Source organism: Erpetoichthys calabaricus, chromosome 8 (genome assembly GCF_900747795.2).
Source record: "Erpetoichthys calabaricus chromosome 8, fErpCal1.3, whole genome shotgun sequence".
In the NCBI taxonomy this organism is placed as follows: domain Eukaryota; kingdom Metazoa; phylum Chordata; class Cladistia; order Polypteriformes; family Polypteridae; genus Erpetoichthys; species Erpetoichthys calabaricus.
Genome location: NC_041401.2, coordinates 79,539,502 through 79,553,062, shown reverse-complemented (window position 1 = coordinate 79,553,062; position 13,561 = coordinate 79,539,502). Strand labels below are relative to the sequence as shown.

At 40.4% G+C, this 13,561-nt stretch overlaps 1 protein-coding gene across 2 annotated transcripts in view; it reads left to right on the top strand.

Moving 5' to 3' along the window:
• hip1 (huntingtin interacting protein 1) overlaps positions 1-13,561 on the top strand; it is a 76,207-nt gene that overhangs the window by 42,265 nt on the left and 20,381 nt on the right. For both annotated transcript variants that reach the window (XM_028806936.2, XM_028806937.2), the window contains exons 13-18: positions 4,433-4,505; positions 4,671-4,854; positions 6,139-6,227; positions 8,889-9,005; positions 9,445-9,522; positions 9,676-9,870. In XM_028806936.2, the coding sequence (XP_028662769.2) occupies positions 4,433-4,505; positions 4,671-4,854; positions 6,139-6,227; positions 8,889-9,005; positions 9,445-9,522; positions 9,676-9,870 (736 nt within the window). The remainder of the gene's footprint in view (positions 1-4,432; positions 4,506-4,670; positions 4,855-6,138; positions 6,228-8,888; positions 9,006-9,444; positions 9,523-9,675; positions 9,871-13,561) is intronic.

Genomic DNA, 13,561 nt, shown 5'->3' with positions numbered 1-13,561 from the left:
ACATCCTTTCCAGGGCTGCAGTCTCTTTTTAGATATTCTGAAAATCTTAACTTTTATATTTCTGTGAAGGTATAAAGCTTTTCTTTACTGTAGGAGCAATATATTTTTTTACAAAATGATTTGGTTATATAGACTACATTTCAGGACCACTTCAGTATTTGCATTCTACAAGGCAAACACACTAAACTTACTTTCTAATGTGATACCTTTTACAGTAATTAGCTCTGAATAGCTTAATTAGTGGCCTGTCTTTATCTGACGATTACTAAATGTGGGACATCTACAGGAACAGCCTGAGCAAAAATCCTGAAGTGCAGTTTGGCAGTCTGGATATAACAGTCAGGAAAAACACACACACATTAGTTATCTGTTATAGTAAACCTTGGTTGTCATGTGTCAGTCCATTGTTCGAATCTCTCTGAACAATAGCAGCTACTTTGTAATTTTCCACTGTTTTGTCTAAAGATATCATTTTCTTTTTGGATCCAATATCCTTCTTTAATCATTTATGTTAGTAAAGAATAGAGAGCATTAGCAGACATCTGCCCTCTCAAGACTGTCTTCTGAGTAATCTCTTAAAGCAATCTGCTTTTCAACTAGTTATGCAGCAATCTTTCACATTTTATGCAATTGCAACACTTTTAGTTTAATGAGTAACCTCTCAGTGACTGTATTGTTTTCAGAAGCACAATTAAATAATACAATACTCTTTCTTCTTTCTCAGTCCTTCCAAATATAATGCTGATCTTCCTTAAGGATGTTATTATTTATTAATTATGTATCTAATTTAGTGGAAGTTATAATTTATTAATTATGTTTCTAATTCTGCTCTAGTGAGCTCTCCACTTCCTTACACAATACTCATATCTTGTGTTAAACCTCATAGATTTGTTATCTCTCTCTTTATGAATATTTCAATTCCTACTTTCTTTATATTTTGACTTATTTCCACTTTTCTTTTCTCCCCTTAATTCCATTATTTGTATGCCTGTGTAACAGATGCACATAAACTTCTAAAACATCTCTTTAAGCAACACAATATCCAAAAATTATAATTTTTATATGTTACTTACCACATGTAGTTTATAGTGTTAGCTGAGAAAAAAAAATTAATCTCATGTTTTCATGCAGAGCTAAATGCTTCAAGAAGCAGAAGGTCAGTTTACTTGTTCAGTATCACAGCCTGATGTTAAAAAAAATCCCAAGGTGCTCAAGTGGTGGACATGAATATAAATGTAACGATGGGAGGCGGGTTTACAGTTCAAATACTTGTTGACATCTGAGCATCTTCCATTTTCATTCACGAAAGTGTTTTCTGGAGGTGGTTTATTTAACAATATTTTAGTAAAAATTATATGTGTGTGGAAAATTATGAACACATGACTTGACATGTGAATTCTGTGATTGGAGTAATTACACTTATTGCAGTTGCGCAATAGGTGTTTATGGTGAACAACACTTTGCAACTACAACAAGTATCAAAAACTCTATGAAACAATTCTCACATTACTCCTGTCACAGAATTCACATGTCAATGCCATGTGTTCATAATCCAGGGAACTTGGCACCGTTGATATCACGTGAACCCCAATGTTAGCCAATAAACAAGCATGGACTTGTGTGGAATCCTGACCAATGAATGTAGGGAAGAAGGGGTGCACAACTCTAGTGCACGGTTGTGTTTGAGCATGTTCCATTTTAGTTCACAACAGTGTTTTCTGGAAGTAATTTATTTAACAATATTTGGTAAAAATGTGTTTGGGATGTTGTGATCATACAGCAGCATGACTTGACATGCGGATTCTGTGACACGAGTAGTATGAGTTTTTTTCATGGACTTTTTGATATTGTTTGGTGTTGTCCAACATTGGTCACCATAGATGTCTGTTATATCAGAAACTTTGTTACCTCTGTTCTGCATGAAAAATGAGATTAGATTTTTTCTCTTGGCCATCGGTACAGATTACATTGGGTAAGTACAGAGTACCAGAGAGGATGTGGGTAAAAAAATAATAAATCATGGGAACATTTTTCTATTTGTGCACAAGTTTTAATAAAAATATTCCTCTTGATTTAGTTCATTTGTTTTTCTGTACTCTGCATAGCTCTGCTGCACTTGTTATTGTATACTAAAATATGGTGTGAAAAGGCGCTATATAGGCGCCTGACCTGACACAGACTAGATACGGAGACACACGCAAAATAAACAAAAAGATTTTTTTTTTCTTCACCTGTGGGCGCACATCTTCCCTGTGTCCCACAGGCAGTACACAGTCCCAAGCACAAACACCAAATAAAACACACAAATAAAGCTCTCTTTACTTCCTCCACCACTCCTCCCAGGCAACCTCGTCCTCCTCCTCCTCCCGATTCTGGCTCCTGGTGTGGTGGCTGCTGGCCCCTTTTATAGTTCACCCGGAAGTGCTCCAGGTGGTTGATCGCCGAGTTCCGGCTGCACTTCTGGGTGTGGCGAATACGCTGCCCATACGGGCTCAGGAGCCCCAGCTGCAGCACCCCCTGTTGGTGCCAGCGGGACCCAACTGGGCTGCACCCAACTCCAATTCCCATGAAGCCCTGCAGGAAACCGAGGCATCGCTCCAACCCAGGAGGGCGGCCATCTAGCGTCCAGGGGGAGGTACTGCACCATCCAGAGCTGCTCCCCCTGAATATAGAGTGCAGGAGCGTCCCGGCCGGGAATGGACCCTGGCCACCTGCCACAATGGAAAGAGCAAAAGAAGTGTCAATTGACCTGTGAGAAAGGTAATTCAGTGTGCTGATTTATGGCCAACCAAGTTGAGGCAATTTGTACTTAAAGTCTAGGACCATAGGAAAACAATATGGCAATAATGTTCTACACACTGCCAAAACCAGCTGCTGTAATAAATGTTTTGTTATGAGACCCTGTGAAGTAGTAATAATAATAATATGTTGTAACTCTTAGAGGGCCCTTTAATGTTTGCTTTCATTGGCACTGCTCTACATGGGTAATACCTATGCATTTGGCCCACTTCACCTTCCTTACACAAGTGTTTCTCAAACATTATGGTCCCTGACCCAGTTTTAACATTTTTAAATTTGTTGACAATGTGCTAGCAGTAATTGCAAACCTTCCCTTGGTGAAATGAGCATGATTGGGGGTCCCCCTTGGTGCAACAAACTCACATAGAAATGGGGAAACTTATTGTGTAGCACTACGAATCACTTGAGTGACCAATCCCAAACCAACAACGGCAACCCATGACCCACTAGTGGCAACCTGGGTTATGACCCTGCAGTAGAGAAACACTGGCTAAGGCAACCCACCATGTTCCACTTGCTAACCGATGACAGCAACCCACGACCCATCAGCTGTACAACAAAGTGGTTGAGAAACACTGCTTTACATGGATCTGGCATGTGGACACCAAGACTCAAAGTTTGGTTTGTTCTACTCCATACTGACAAGTATGTGTACTGGTGACCCATAAGACCCACATGTCCTCAATCGCAAAGACATACTTTGGGAAGTTCGCTTCTAATCCAAAACACTCTACAGGATAATATAAATTTAGGATAACAATATCTCTAGTATAGAAAAAAAGAAGGCCTTGAAGAGGCTCCATACACTTTGTATACATCCAGGGATAGCCGTGCAGACTTCTGAGACCTTGCAACTGATTATCAATAAAGTGAAAAACATCTTTGATGTTTTATATAGTGTCTTTGGTAGAGCCCATTAGCCTCAAGAATCCATTGTAGCTGCCATTTTCTCAGAGTGATGGCCCACAAGGCAATGCTGTCATAACTCATTCCCAAATCAAAAAATAGCTTTATCACGGTTTCTCTATCCATTAAGCTGTCCGTGCACAACAACTAGCCTAACAGGGCTATGCAGAGCGCAGGCGCACACATTAACTAAATCTTGGGAATGTTTTAATTTAACTGTGGAAAAGAATTACATAAATTGAAGGAATGTTTTAATTACAATATGCACACGAATTAATTAAATCGAGGGAACATTATAAATAAAACATACACATGAACTGTAAATTGTTGCCACAATATAATTTAAATATTAAAATAATAAAATAAATATTATTTTTCAGTGGAGTATTCCTTTACAATTTTTGCCTGCTTAACCATGCATTCACACTCATTCTGCACTAAGAGCAGTGCGTGTCGAAATTATGCATACTGCCTTCCCTTGCTTAGCTTCCAGTTGTATAACAGATAATCCACAATCCATACAAGATCTGCGCACTAAGTATGTTCTTCTACTTGTGTTCTATGCTCACACGTCTACATGATTTGCTTATAGATGTTCTGTCTTACACCTCAGAGTGGAGAATGTCACGTTTACTAGAATAAATTAATTATGCACATCATTTCTTTCAAGTCATATTTGTCCATATACATATTTTTTTTTAATTCAGTCCCCTTCTTTTTGTCCTAGAGATCGACTAATTGAGCAGTTGTACCATGAGATTAGGGCCCTCAGAGAAGAGATGGACACTTTTAAGACTGAAGTGAGTAACAACTAGCATTTACTGTCTTGAAAGTCATCTGCATTGTGCATATTTTAGTAGGTGGAAATTCATAACAGTTCAGAGAATGGAATCTGCACAAAAAAGTTGGACATTGACTGCCAGGTGGGTCTTTTCTGCTTATGCTTTGACTTTTTCTTACCTTAGAGTCATCGCTTGTGTCAGGCGCTGAGGAGTCGTGTTAGTGAGTTGGAAGCTGAGTTGGCAGAACAGACTCACCTGAAACAGCAGGCCCTGGGTGACAGCGAGTTTTTACGGGCTGAGTTGGAAGATCTCCGGAGAGTGAAGGAGGACACAGAGAGGGAGCAAAGGAGTGTCACTGAGATAGAGAGTGAGAAGTTACTGTGTTTTGTTCATACTCATTCTTTCTGTATTAGAAGGTTAAAACAAAGAATGTTATTACTGTTGTGACAATGAGGTCTTACATCAGTGGCTGTCTTAATTTGTTTCAATGAGCAATAGAAAACATCATAATAAATTCCGTTCATCAAAACTTATGGCTGTCTCCCCAATGGAATACCTTGAAATGGCAGCCAAGCACATTGTTCCCAAAATAAAGGCTTGTTGACTGACTTTGAATCATTCATGATGATTGCTGAGTAAGCCTAGCCCAGTAACCCTAAAGCTAACATAACTAGTAAACTTCTTTTGGCCCAGTAGATTTCCGCTGCTTTGGTGTTAAATAGGTGGCCACAGTGAGGCATTATTTGAGATGAGATGTTGCCCTGGTGTGTTTTCTCCAACCAAGTACCTCAAGGTTTTATCATTCAGTGTCCCCTATTTTAAATATTCTCAATGTATTTCCAGTGTAATGTTAGCTGCGTAATATCAGTACTGTTAAGGGATTTGTGATATTACCTTGATGCTCTTTATATGTTTGATTTAGTATGTGGAAGTACGAGGGCAATCCCAAAAGTAAGGTCTCCAAAGTGGTGGGGACGTAGAGAAACTGTTTGTACAGCTGTTGGCCACACTGTTGTGATTGGTGCTTCCTCCACTCCCAAACAAGCATGTGTGGCTTCGCTGGGATGCTCAATCTTGGCTTGACAGCCCTTGAAAATGGAGCTCCCGTTGAACGCTACAGCCAAGTGCGAAGTTCGCGCAGGAGACCATCAATTTCCAACAAGATAGTCGCGAAGGTTGAGGAAAACATGCGTAAAGATCGGCGGTTGGAACTTCATCACCCACCCACTCTATAGTCCGGACTTGGCACCCAGTGACTACCACCTGTTCCCTAAGTTGAAAGAACATTTGTCCGGAAGGCGATTCTGTTCCGATGAAGAGGTGAAAGATGAGGTTCAACACTTCCTGAAGGACATGGCGGTGAGCTGGTATGACATGGGCATTCTAAAACTACCACAGCATCTACAAAAATGCATCGACCGAAATGGCGATTATGTAGAAAAACAAATAAGTCTTTAACCTTTAAAATGATGTAAACATTATAGAAAAATAAACAGTTGTTTGTATTTCTAAAAAAATAGGAGACCTTACTTTTGGGATTGCCCTCGTATTATAAAAATTATTGCTGTGTTTTTAAAAAGTCGAAAGTATGTGTGCAGTCTCATCTGATGAATGTCCTTTAGATATAAACTGAAAATTCTGCCTGTTCCAGGAAAGTCACAGGCCAATGAACAGCGTTACATTAAACTAAAAGAAAAGTACACTGAACTGGTTCAGAGCCATGCTGACCTATTGAGAAAGGTAAGCCCTAGTGTTAAGGTGCAACTTTTTAAAGATGTAGTCATTGCTACTAACATATTCTGTATTCACATTATGAACATTGTGGCATTTGGGAGGCCCTCATTTCAGATATTTAAGTCCTTTATGACAATCAGTAGCTGCCAGTCATTGAGAAACTGCATTTGTCCAGGGTGTGTTTGCATATATTGTATATAGATATATAGATATACAGGTGGAATCCCATTGTAACGAAACTCTTGGGACCATAAAAATATTTTATTATAATGAATATAGAGAAAATACATATACTATTGTGCCTGGGGTTGCTGGCGATTTGTCATCTCTAACAGCAGCTCCATAGCTGCTCTGCTGCATCTGATGAATAGTAAACTAACTGTGAAGTAATTGGTTGTCCTCTGCAGAACAAGCTTACCACGTTACATGTTGTGGCACAATGTTTACAACATTTAACACCAGGCTTTGACCTGCTTTTCCTCGCACTTTCCTGATCTCTCTTCTCCAGACTGCGGCTGCCACAGAAGTGATTCCGAGCGGCTGGTGTTCTTCTAGTTTTGAAGATGGGAGCCATGGAACTACCGTGTCGTGGCTCCTATCTCATGTGTTTGAGTGCTGAAGTAACAGCTCCTATTTTGAGTGAAGTCTTGAGACTGTACCTGCCTTCTCTATACAGTAATAAAGTACCTGTATTTTCCTTGAAAACTTGGACTCTCCTTCCTGTCTCTCATGCAACTAACTCTGACCCAAGCTTGACAATATCCATCCATCCGTCCATCCATTTTCCATCCCGCTGAATCTGAACACAGGGTCACGGGGGTCTGCTGGAGCCAATACCAGCCAACACAGGGCATAAGGCAGGAACCAATCCCGGGCAGGGTGCCAACCCACCGCAGAGCTTGACAATACCTGTATAAAAAAGCAGCGCTTCTTTAAACTGCAAAAAGATTTTATTTGAAAATGAGACGTTAGATGCAACTTTTTTTATAGAAATAGAAGTATGAAAATACAGAATGAAAATGAGAAGTTAGATGTAACTTTTTTTTTGTAGAAATACAGGTATGAAAATACAGAGTTAAAAAAAAACATTAGATGAAGATGAAGATGTGATTCTGAATGCTTTTGCCAGATCCTTTTTTCTTCATTCCAGAATCAACTTTTTCCAGAATTGCTAATTTTTCTTTCAGCCTAAACTGACACCATTTTTCATTGTTTTTGTTTATCTCAAAGAATATTTTGAGAACTGCTATGAAACTCAATACAGTACAGTATCCACACATGACGCAACTACCCACGCGTATGCTAGGTGGAGCACTGATTCAGAATGTGGCTATGTGAATGATGTCGTGCCTACACTCTCACTGAGCCTCGCTGACAGTGCCAGAGACCGGGAATTTCACAACAAACTGTCTCTTTCTTTGAGTAAGCCTGTTGCAGGGTTCCTGAGACTTGGCGTGCAAAGTGTAGCCATGGAATTAAATATTTTTCGTATCACATTATTCTCTTTGGTGGCCATTTTTGGTTATACTGAAATTTACATTTTGTTAAAACGAAATTCGTTTAACGTTATGTTGTATGAATGGTTGTTTGCACCAACAAAAACTATTCATTATTCTGAAAATTTTGTTACTTGATTTTAGCTATAATGGGATTTGACCTGTATATATAATCCACATTAGTAAAAGAACAAGCGTATGTGTGTGTATTTGTGTATTCGACAGTCTGGTATGTCTCTTGTTATATGCTGTTTGTTTATGTTATTCATAAAAGCACTAATAATGTTTGTGATATGCCATCTGTTGGAATGAAAAATGCAATGCATTTTATTACTATATGCATTACAAAATACATTCCAGTAGATGGTGCACTGCGAACATTAATGCTGAATAAGTCCAACATAGAGTAACTGCCAGATGGACAAAAAGCAGCTTATTAGATTTCCTCTATGAAACTCGATGCAGTATAGTATCTGCATACGACACAACTACCCATGTATATGCTAGTTGGAGCACTGACTCAGAATTCGGCTGTGTGAATGATACCATGCCTACACTCTCGCTGAGCCTAGAGTCTTAGACGGATAGTGGGTGTATGTATGTATGTATGTGTATACTGCTTTTTATCCATCCATGCATTATCCAACCCACTATATCCTAACTACAGGGTCACAGGGGTCTGCTGGAGCCAATCCTAGCCAACACAGGGTGCAAGGCAGGGCGCCAGCCCACCGCAGGGCACACACACACCCACACACCAAGCACACAGTAGGGACAATTTAGAATCGCCAGTGCCCCTAACCTGCATGTCTTTGGACTGTGGGAGGAAACCGGAGCACCTGGAGGAAACCCACGCAGACACGGGGAAAACATGCAAACTCCACGCAGGGAGGACCCCGGAAGCGAACCCAGGTCTCCTAACTGCGAGGCAGCAGCGTTACCCACTGCGCCACCGTGCCGCCTCTACTGCTTTTTATTGAAAAGCAATTCTATTGAATATATTTTTCTATTGAAACCTCGGCCTATTTTTATCTCCAATGTTTTCATGATAGAAACCACTTACAGAGAGGTAGTTTTGTTGTACATTAGAGAGAAATTGCTGGTAAACCAGTGCAGCTTCCACAATTACTATAGCTTACTAATCAATAGCTGTGTTTCTGCCATTTTCTAGAATGCAGAGGTAACCCGTCAAATGACTGTTGCCAGAGTTGCCCAGGATGAGGTGGCAAGCATTCGGAAGGAGATGGAAGAAAAATTGAAGGCGACTGTGGAGGAAGCTCAGCAAAAGGCATGCGGTACACCTGTCTGATCAGGAGTGAGCAACCCTGTCCCCACTCTTGTTGCACCCCACCCCACCACTTTTAGTAGAATATATTCAGTGGTTCTGTTCCCTACGCTGTTCATGTATCTCTGCTCTTTCTGTCCCCTCCATAGCAGCCATTCAGAAAGGCAGCCTTCAGTATGCATTACCATGCTGTCAAGATGACACTTATTTTACACTATATGCTACATAGCAAAGTTACTGTTTTGTAGCCAGACTTCTTTTTGGCATTAGGCGAAGATTTTATTAAAATATACAATTGTCGGAAATGCTTTCCTTTGTAGAGTAGATAATGATCACTTTAGTTTAGCTCCTCTGTGCCTGCCACAAAGCATTATTTACAATTCACGGATGATGTTGTACATCTGGTTGTAGATTCTGACTATAATTCGTTTTTTTTCTATAGGAGCAAGAACAGAACAAGAGGTTGCAGGCACTATGTGCAGAGCTGGCTTCAACTCGTGAGGAGCTAGTGTCTCAACAGGTATATTTTCATGTTTGCATCTGATCGTGCGGATGTAAATTTCCTCCTTTTTTTAAGTGTGTCATGAAATGTCCCTAAATATGGAAACCTTCATACCTGGTTACTGCTTCTTATCCATGATTATTCATTTCACTTTCTTTTGCTCTCTCATAGGTGCTTGCAGAGCTTAATTCAATGATCCAAACTCTTGAACAGGAAAAAGACAGTCTGACTGAAATGATGAATCAGAAGACTACAGAAGTGTCTTCACTTAATGCTGAGCTGCAGCGAGTACAGGGTGCTCTTGAAAGTGAGCAGCAGAGCAGTGCCAAAGCTGCAGAGGCACTACAGAACCAGCTCAATGAGAAGGCAGGTCTTGCTGCTTCTTTTAGTGATTGTACTATAGATGCTAAAACCATGCAGAACTTAGAATGACTTTTTTTTCCCTGGATTTTACCAAAGGCTTCTCACTTTTTGACATGTTCTGTAACCGTTTCAAATTAGAAAACATTTGGTGGCACACCCCGAGGAACATTTGGTAATGAGATGAGTGATATATGAATGCTTTTCGTAAATTATTTTGTTAGTGTTATTCTCTGGTATTCTATCCTTCTTTATGAATTGTCTCCCAGTTTTGTTATTAAGTCTATTTCCATTTTTTTCTTATAATTTCCTGACTTTTTATAAACTGAATGTTCCAAAATAGCTTACCTAATTCAGGGCTTGTTTTAAACCTTTAATAACAAAACATTTTCAGAAATAGTCTCAGTTTGTTTGAGTAAATTAAGTCAAGTACAAGTCATTTACTTTTTTTCCATTCTGAATGCTGTCACGATCAGGCATTTTTGTTTTAGATTTTTAATAAATTGTTCTTTACCTGTAAAAATGATTTTCACTATGTTTTAGAGGTCACATTTATGCATACTTTGGTACTTGATACATTTTTAAAAATGTTGAAAGTAAGTAGCATTCTTCCATGGCACTGTTTTGTTTTTCTTATGGGTACCACCATTTTGAGAAGTATTTGTGGACAGCTGCTATGCTGTTATTAGGCAAGGTCAACTGGAAGTGTGTTTGCTGTATAACATTACTGAGTCAAGAGTAAAAAAAGGTTACACTGTGTGCTTCCTGGTTGTCCTCCATTGCATTTAACCCTAAAGATCTTCTTGTTCATTCTTTGTTACTTTTGAATTCCTGGTTATGAATATTTTTGCGCTTATTTTTGATTACAATTTACGATTTTGGCTCTGATTATGTGTTCTTATTTATTGTTTGGTTACCTTCGGTAATGTGTGTGTTCGGAGAATCCTTGGGTACCGCTGATTTGCCTTTGTGTTGAATGAGCAATTGCTCACATAGTCTCGAATGAGGCACATTACCTGCATTGTGAAGGAGCGTCAGTTACATCGTCATTGTTGAGGACCTGATTGGCTGAACCAGGCCAAGGGGATGCCCACATGGCTGCAGCAGATAGACGGTCATTTCTGGAGGGTGGTACTGGACCGCATGTCTGCCTAGGGGAATCCCAAGCTGTTTCATTGTTTGGTGGGTGTGGCAATGTGCTGTACCAGTTCCTCACCCTGGCCTGACCTGTTACTGTTCCTTTCCACGCCGTTTCCTGACTATGATTCCTGAAATACTTCCAGAGTGCTGTTTGCTTAACTGTCAGTCTTGTTGGTTCTGACACTTGGCTTAACAATTGGCTTGCAGCCAGTACAGATACTCACAGTCTGTGTAAATTTGACACAAGAAAGTTCTGCACATTTGTTGTAAAATTGTAAGGGGTATTTTTCTTTTTTTATTTTATTTGAAGAAAACAACATTACATACAACTAAGTTGAACTTAACAAAACAAAATTCAACCCCCACCCAAGAGAAAGAGAGTAGGACCAACAACCAGAGCAAATCTAAAAAAAAAACAACAAAGAAGGGAGAATGTCATTTTCTTCCGATGCAAATGCTTTTTTTATTTTTTATTAAATGTTATTAATTTGATCTTGCCATATTTTAAAAAAGTTTTGAACAGATCCTCTGATAATTAGATTTTTTCCAATTTCAGATAGTATAGAACATCAGTTACCTACTGACTTATAACAGGTGGGTTAGGATTCTTCCAGTTAAGCAGGATAAGTCTCCGTGCTAGTAGTGTGGCATAGGCCATTACAATCAAGTTGTCCTTCTCCACTTTAAGCCCATCTGGAAGGGCACCAAACACAGCTGTTAAAAGTGTGGTAACCAGGTGGCATACAGCTCACCAAACTCTGGACACAACAGACACAGAGGCCAAGTGTTGCACATAACACACGTTTATTCCATTGTGGGAAACACTTTTGTCTCACTCCCTACAGCAGCACACAGTACAAAACACCAAATATTAAATACCCAGTCCTTTTTCTCTCTCTCTCAATTCTCCACTCCTCCTTCCACAAGCTTTATCCACCTCCTCCCGACTCTGGCTTCTCAAGTTGTGGTGGCTCCTTTTATAGAGCACCCGGAAATGCTCCAGGTGTTCCACGCTCTCCTTCCAGCTGCACTTCCGGGTGTGGCGGCAGCACTGCAGAGGAGGGCTCAGCCATTCTCCATGTGCCCCTTGACGGTGGCCACGAGTCCCAGCAGGATTGAGCTTCCATGCTTCAAACCCATGGCACTGTAGTACACCGGGGGGGGGCTGTCCTCCGTTGTCCCTGGAGAGGCATTGGCCTGTGCAAGCTCCTTACCCCCGGTAATTCCGTTATGGAGGCATCCCAGCTGGGTAACAAGTCCGGCTGTACATTACAATGGTTAGGAGTGAATGGAGAGGAGAATGTGAAAAAGCAAAATACCCGTCATTTGATAAGCTAAATTTAATACATGATATTATATGAGAACTCGAGCCTCCTAATCTGGGGTTGTCTTAACTCACTTTGGCATTCAGCTTATTTCAAACCATTGGCTTAGCATGAAGAAGAACATGGGACATGCAGCCACATGCTGTGAATGTTTAATTTAACTAGAAAACTCCAACTTGGGTTTCTAGCTTTCAGTGTTCATATTAAACTCTGATATCTAATTATTTACTAAACATGTCATGCACACATTCTGTGAACCTGACGATCTCGTCTCATCTCAATTTGTGAAACTGAGGGTTGTGGTAGCAGCAGGACAAGCAGCTCAGCCTACACTTTCCTGTCCCCTCAGGTCATCTGAGAGATATAATCCCTCCAGGGTGTCCACTGGCGGCCTTTTATAAAATGTGCAGCGAAACTGAACACCTACGCAGGTTTAGTAGCAGGGTTGTCAAAGATTCTTAACAAACCTTGGTGCAAAATACCCCCATTATTCATGTCTTGCAACCATTTTAGACAATCACTTGAAAAGTTTATACAGTGTCTAAAGCCTTGCTTTTTATTATAGTGTTTGTTGACCAAGAAATAGATTAATGATTATTTATATTTCTGTCTTTGGGCGGCACAGTGGCGCAGTGGGTAGCGCTGCTGCCTCGCAGTTGGGAGACTTGGGGACCTGGGTTCGCTTCCCGGGTCCTCCCTGCGTGGAGTTTGCATGTTCTCCCCGTGTCTGCGTGGGTTTCCTCCGGGCGCTCCGGTTTCCTCCCACAGTCCAAAGACATGCAGGTTAGGTGGATTGGCGATTCTAAATTGGCCCTAGTGTGTGCTTGGTGTGTGGGTGTGTTTGTGTGTGTGTCCTGCGGTGGGTTGGCACCCTGCCCGGGATTGGTTCCTGCCTTGTGCCCTTGTGTTGGCTGGGATTGGCTCTAGCAGACCCCCGTGACCCTGTGTTCGGATTCAGCGGGTTGGCAAATGGATGGATGGATGGATGGATATTTCTATCTTTAATGAGATAAAATGTAATTAGCAGGTCACAATTAACATATATTTACTGCTTTCAAATTGATTTTTGTGAAACCAGAATGCTTCAAATACAAAAAAAAAACTACAAAAAAGGATCAAATCCTTATTTTAAACTTTGTGAATTTCCCCCTGGGATTAATAAAGTATCTATCTATCTATCTATCTATCTATCTATCTATCTATCTATCTATCTATCTATCTATCTATCTATC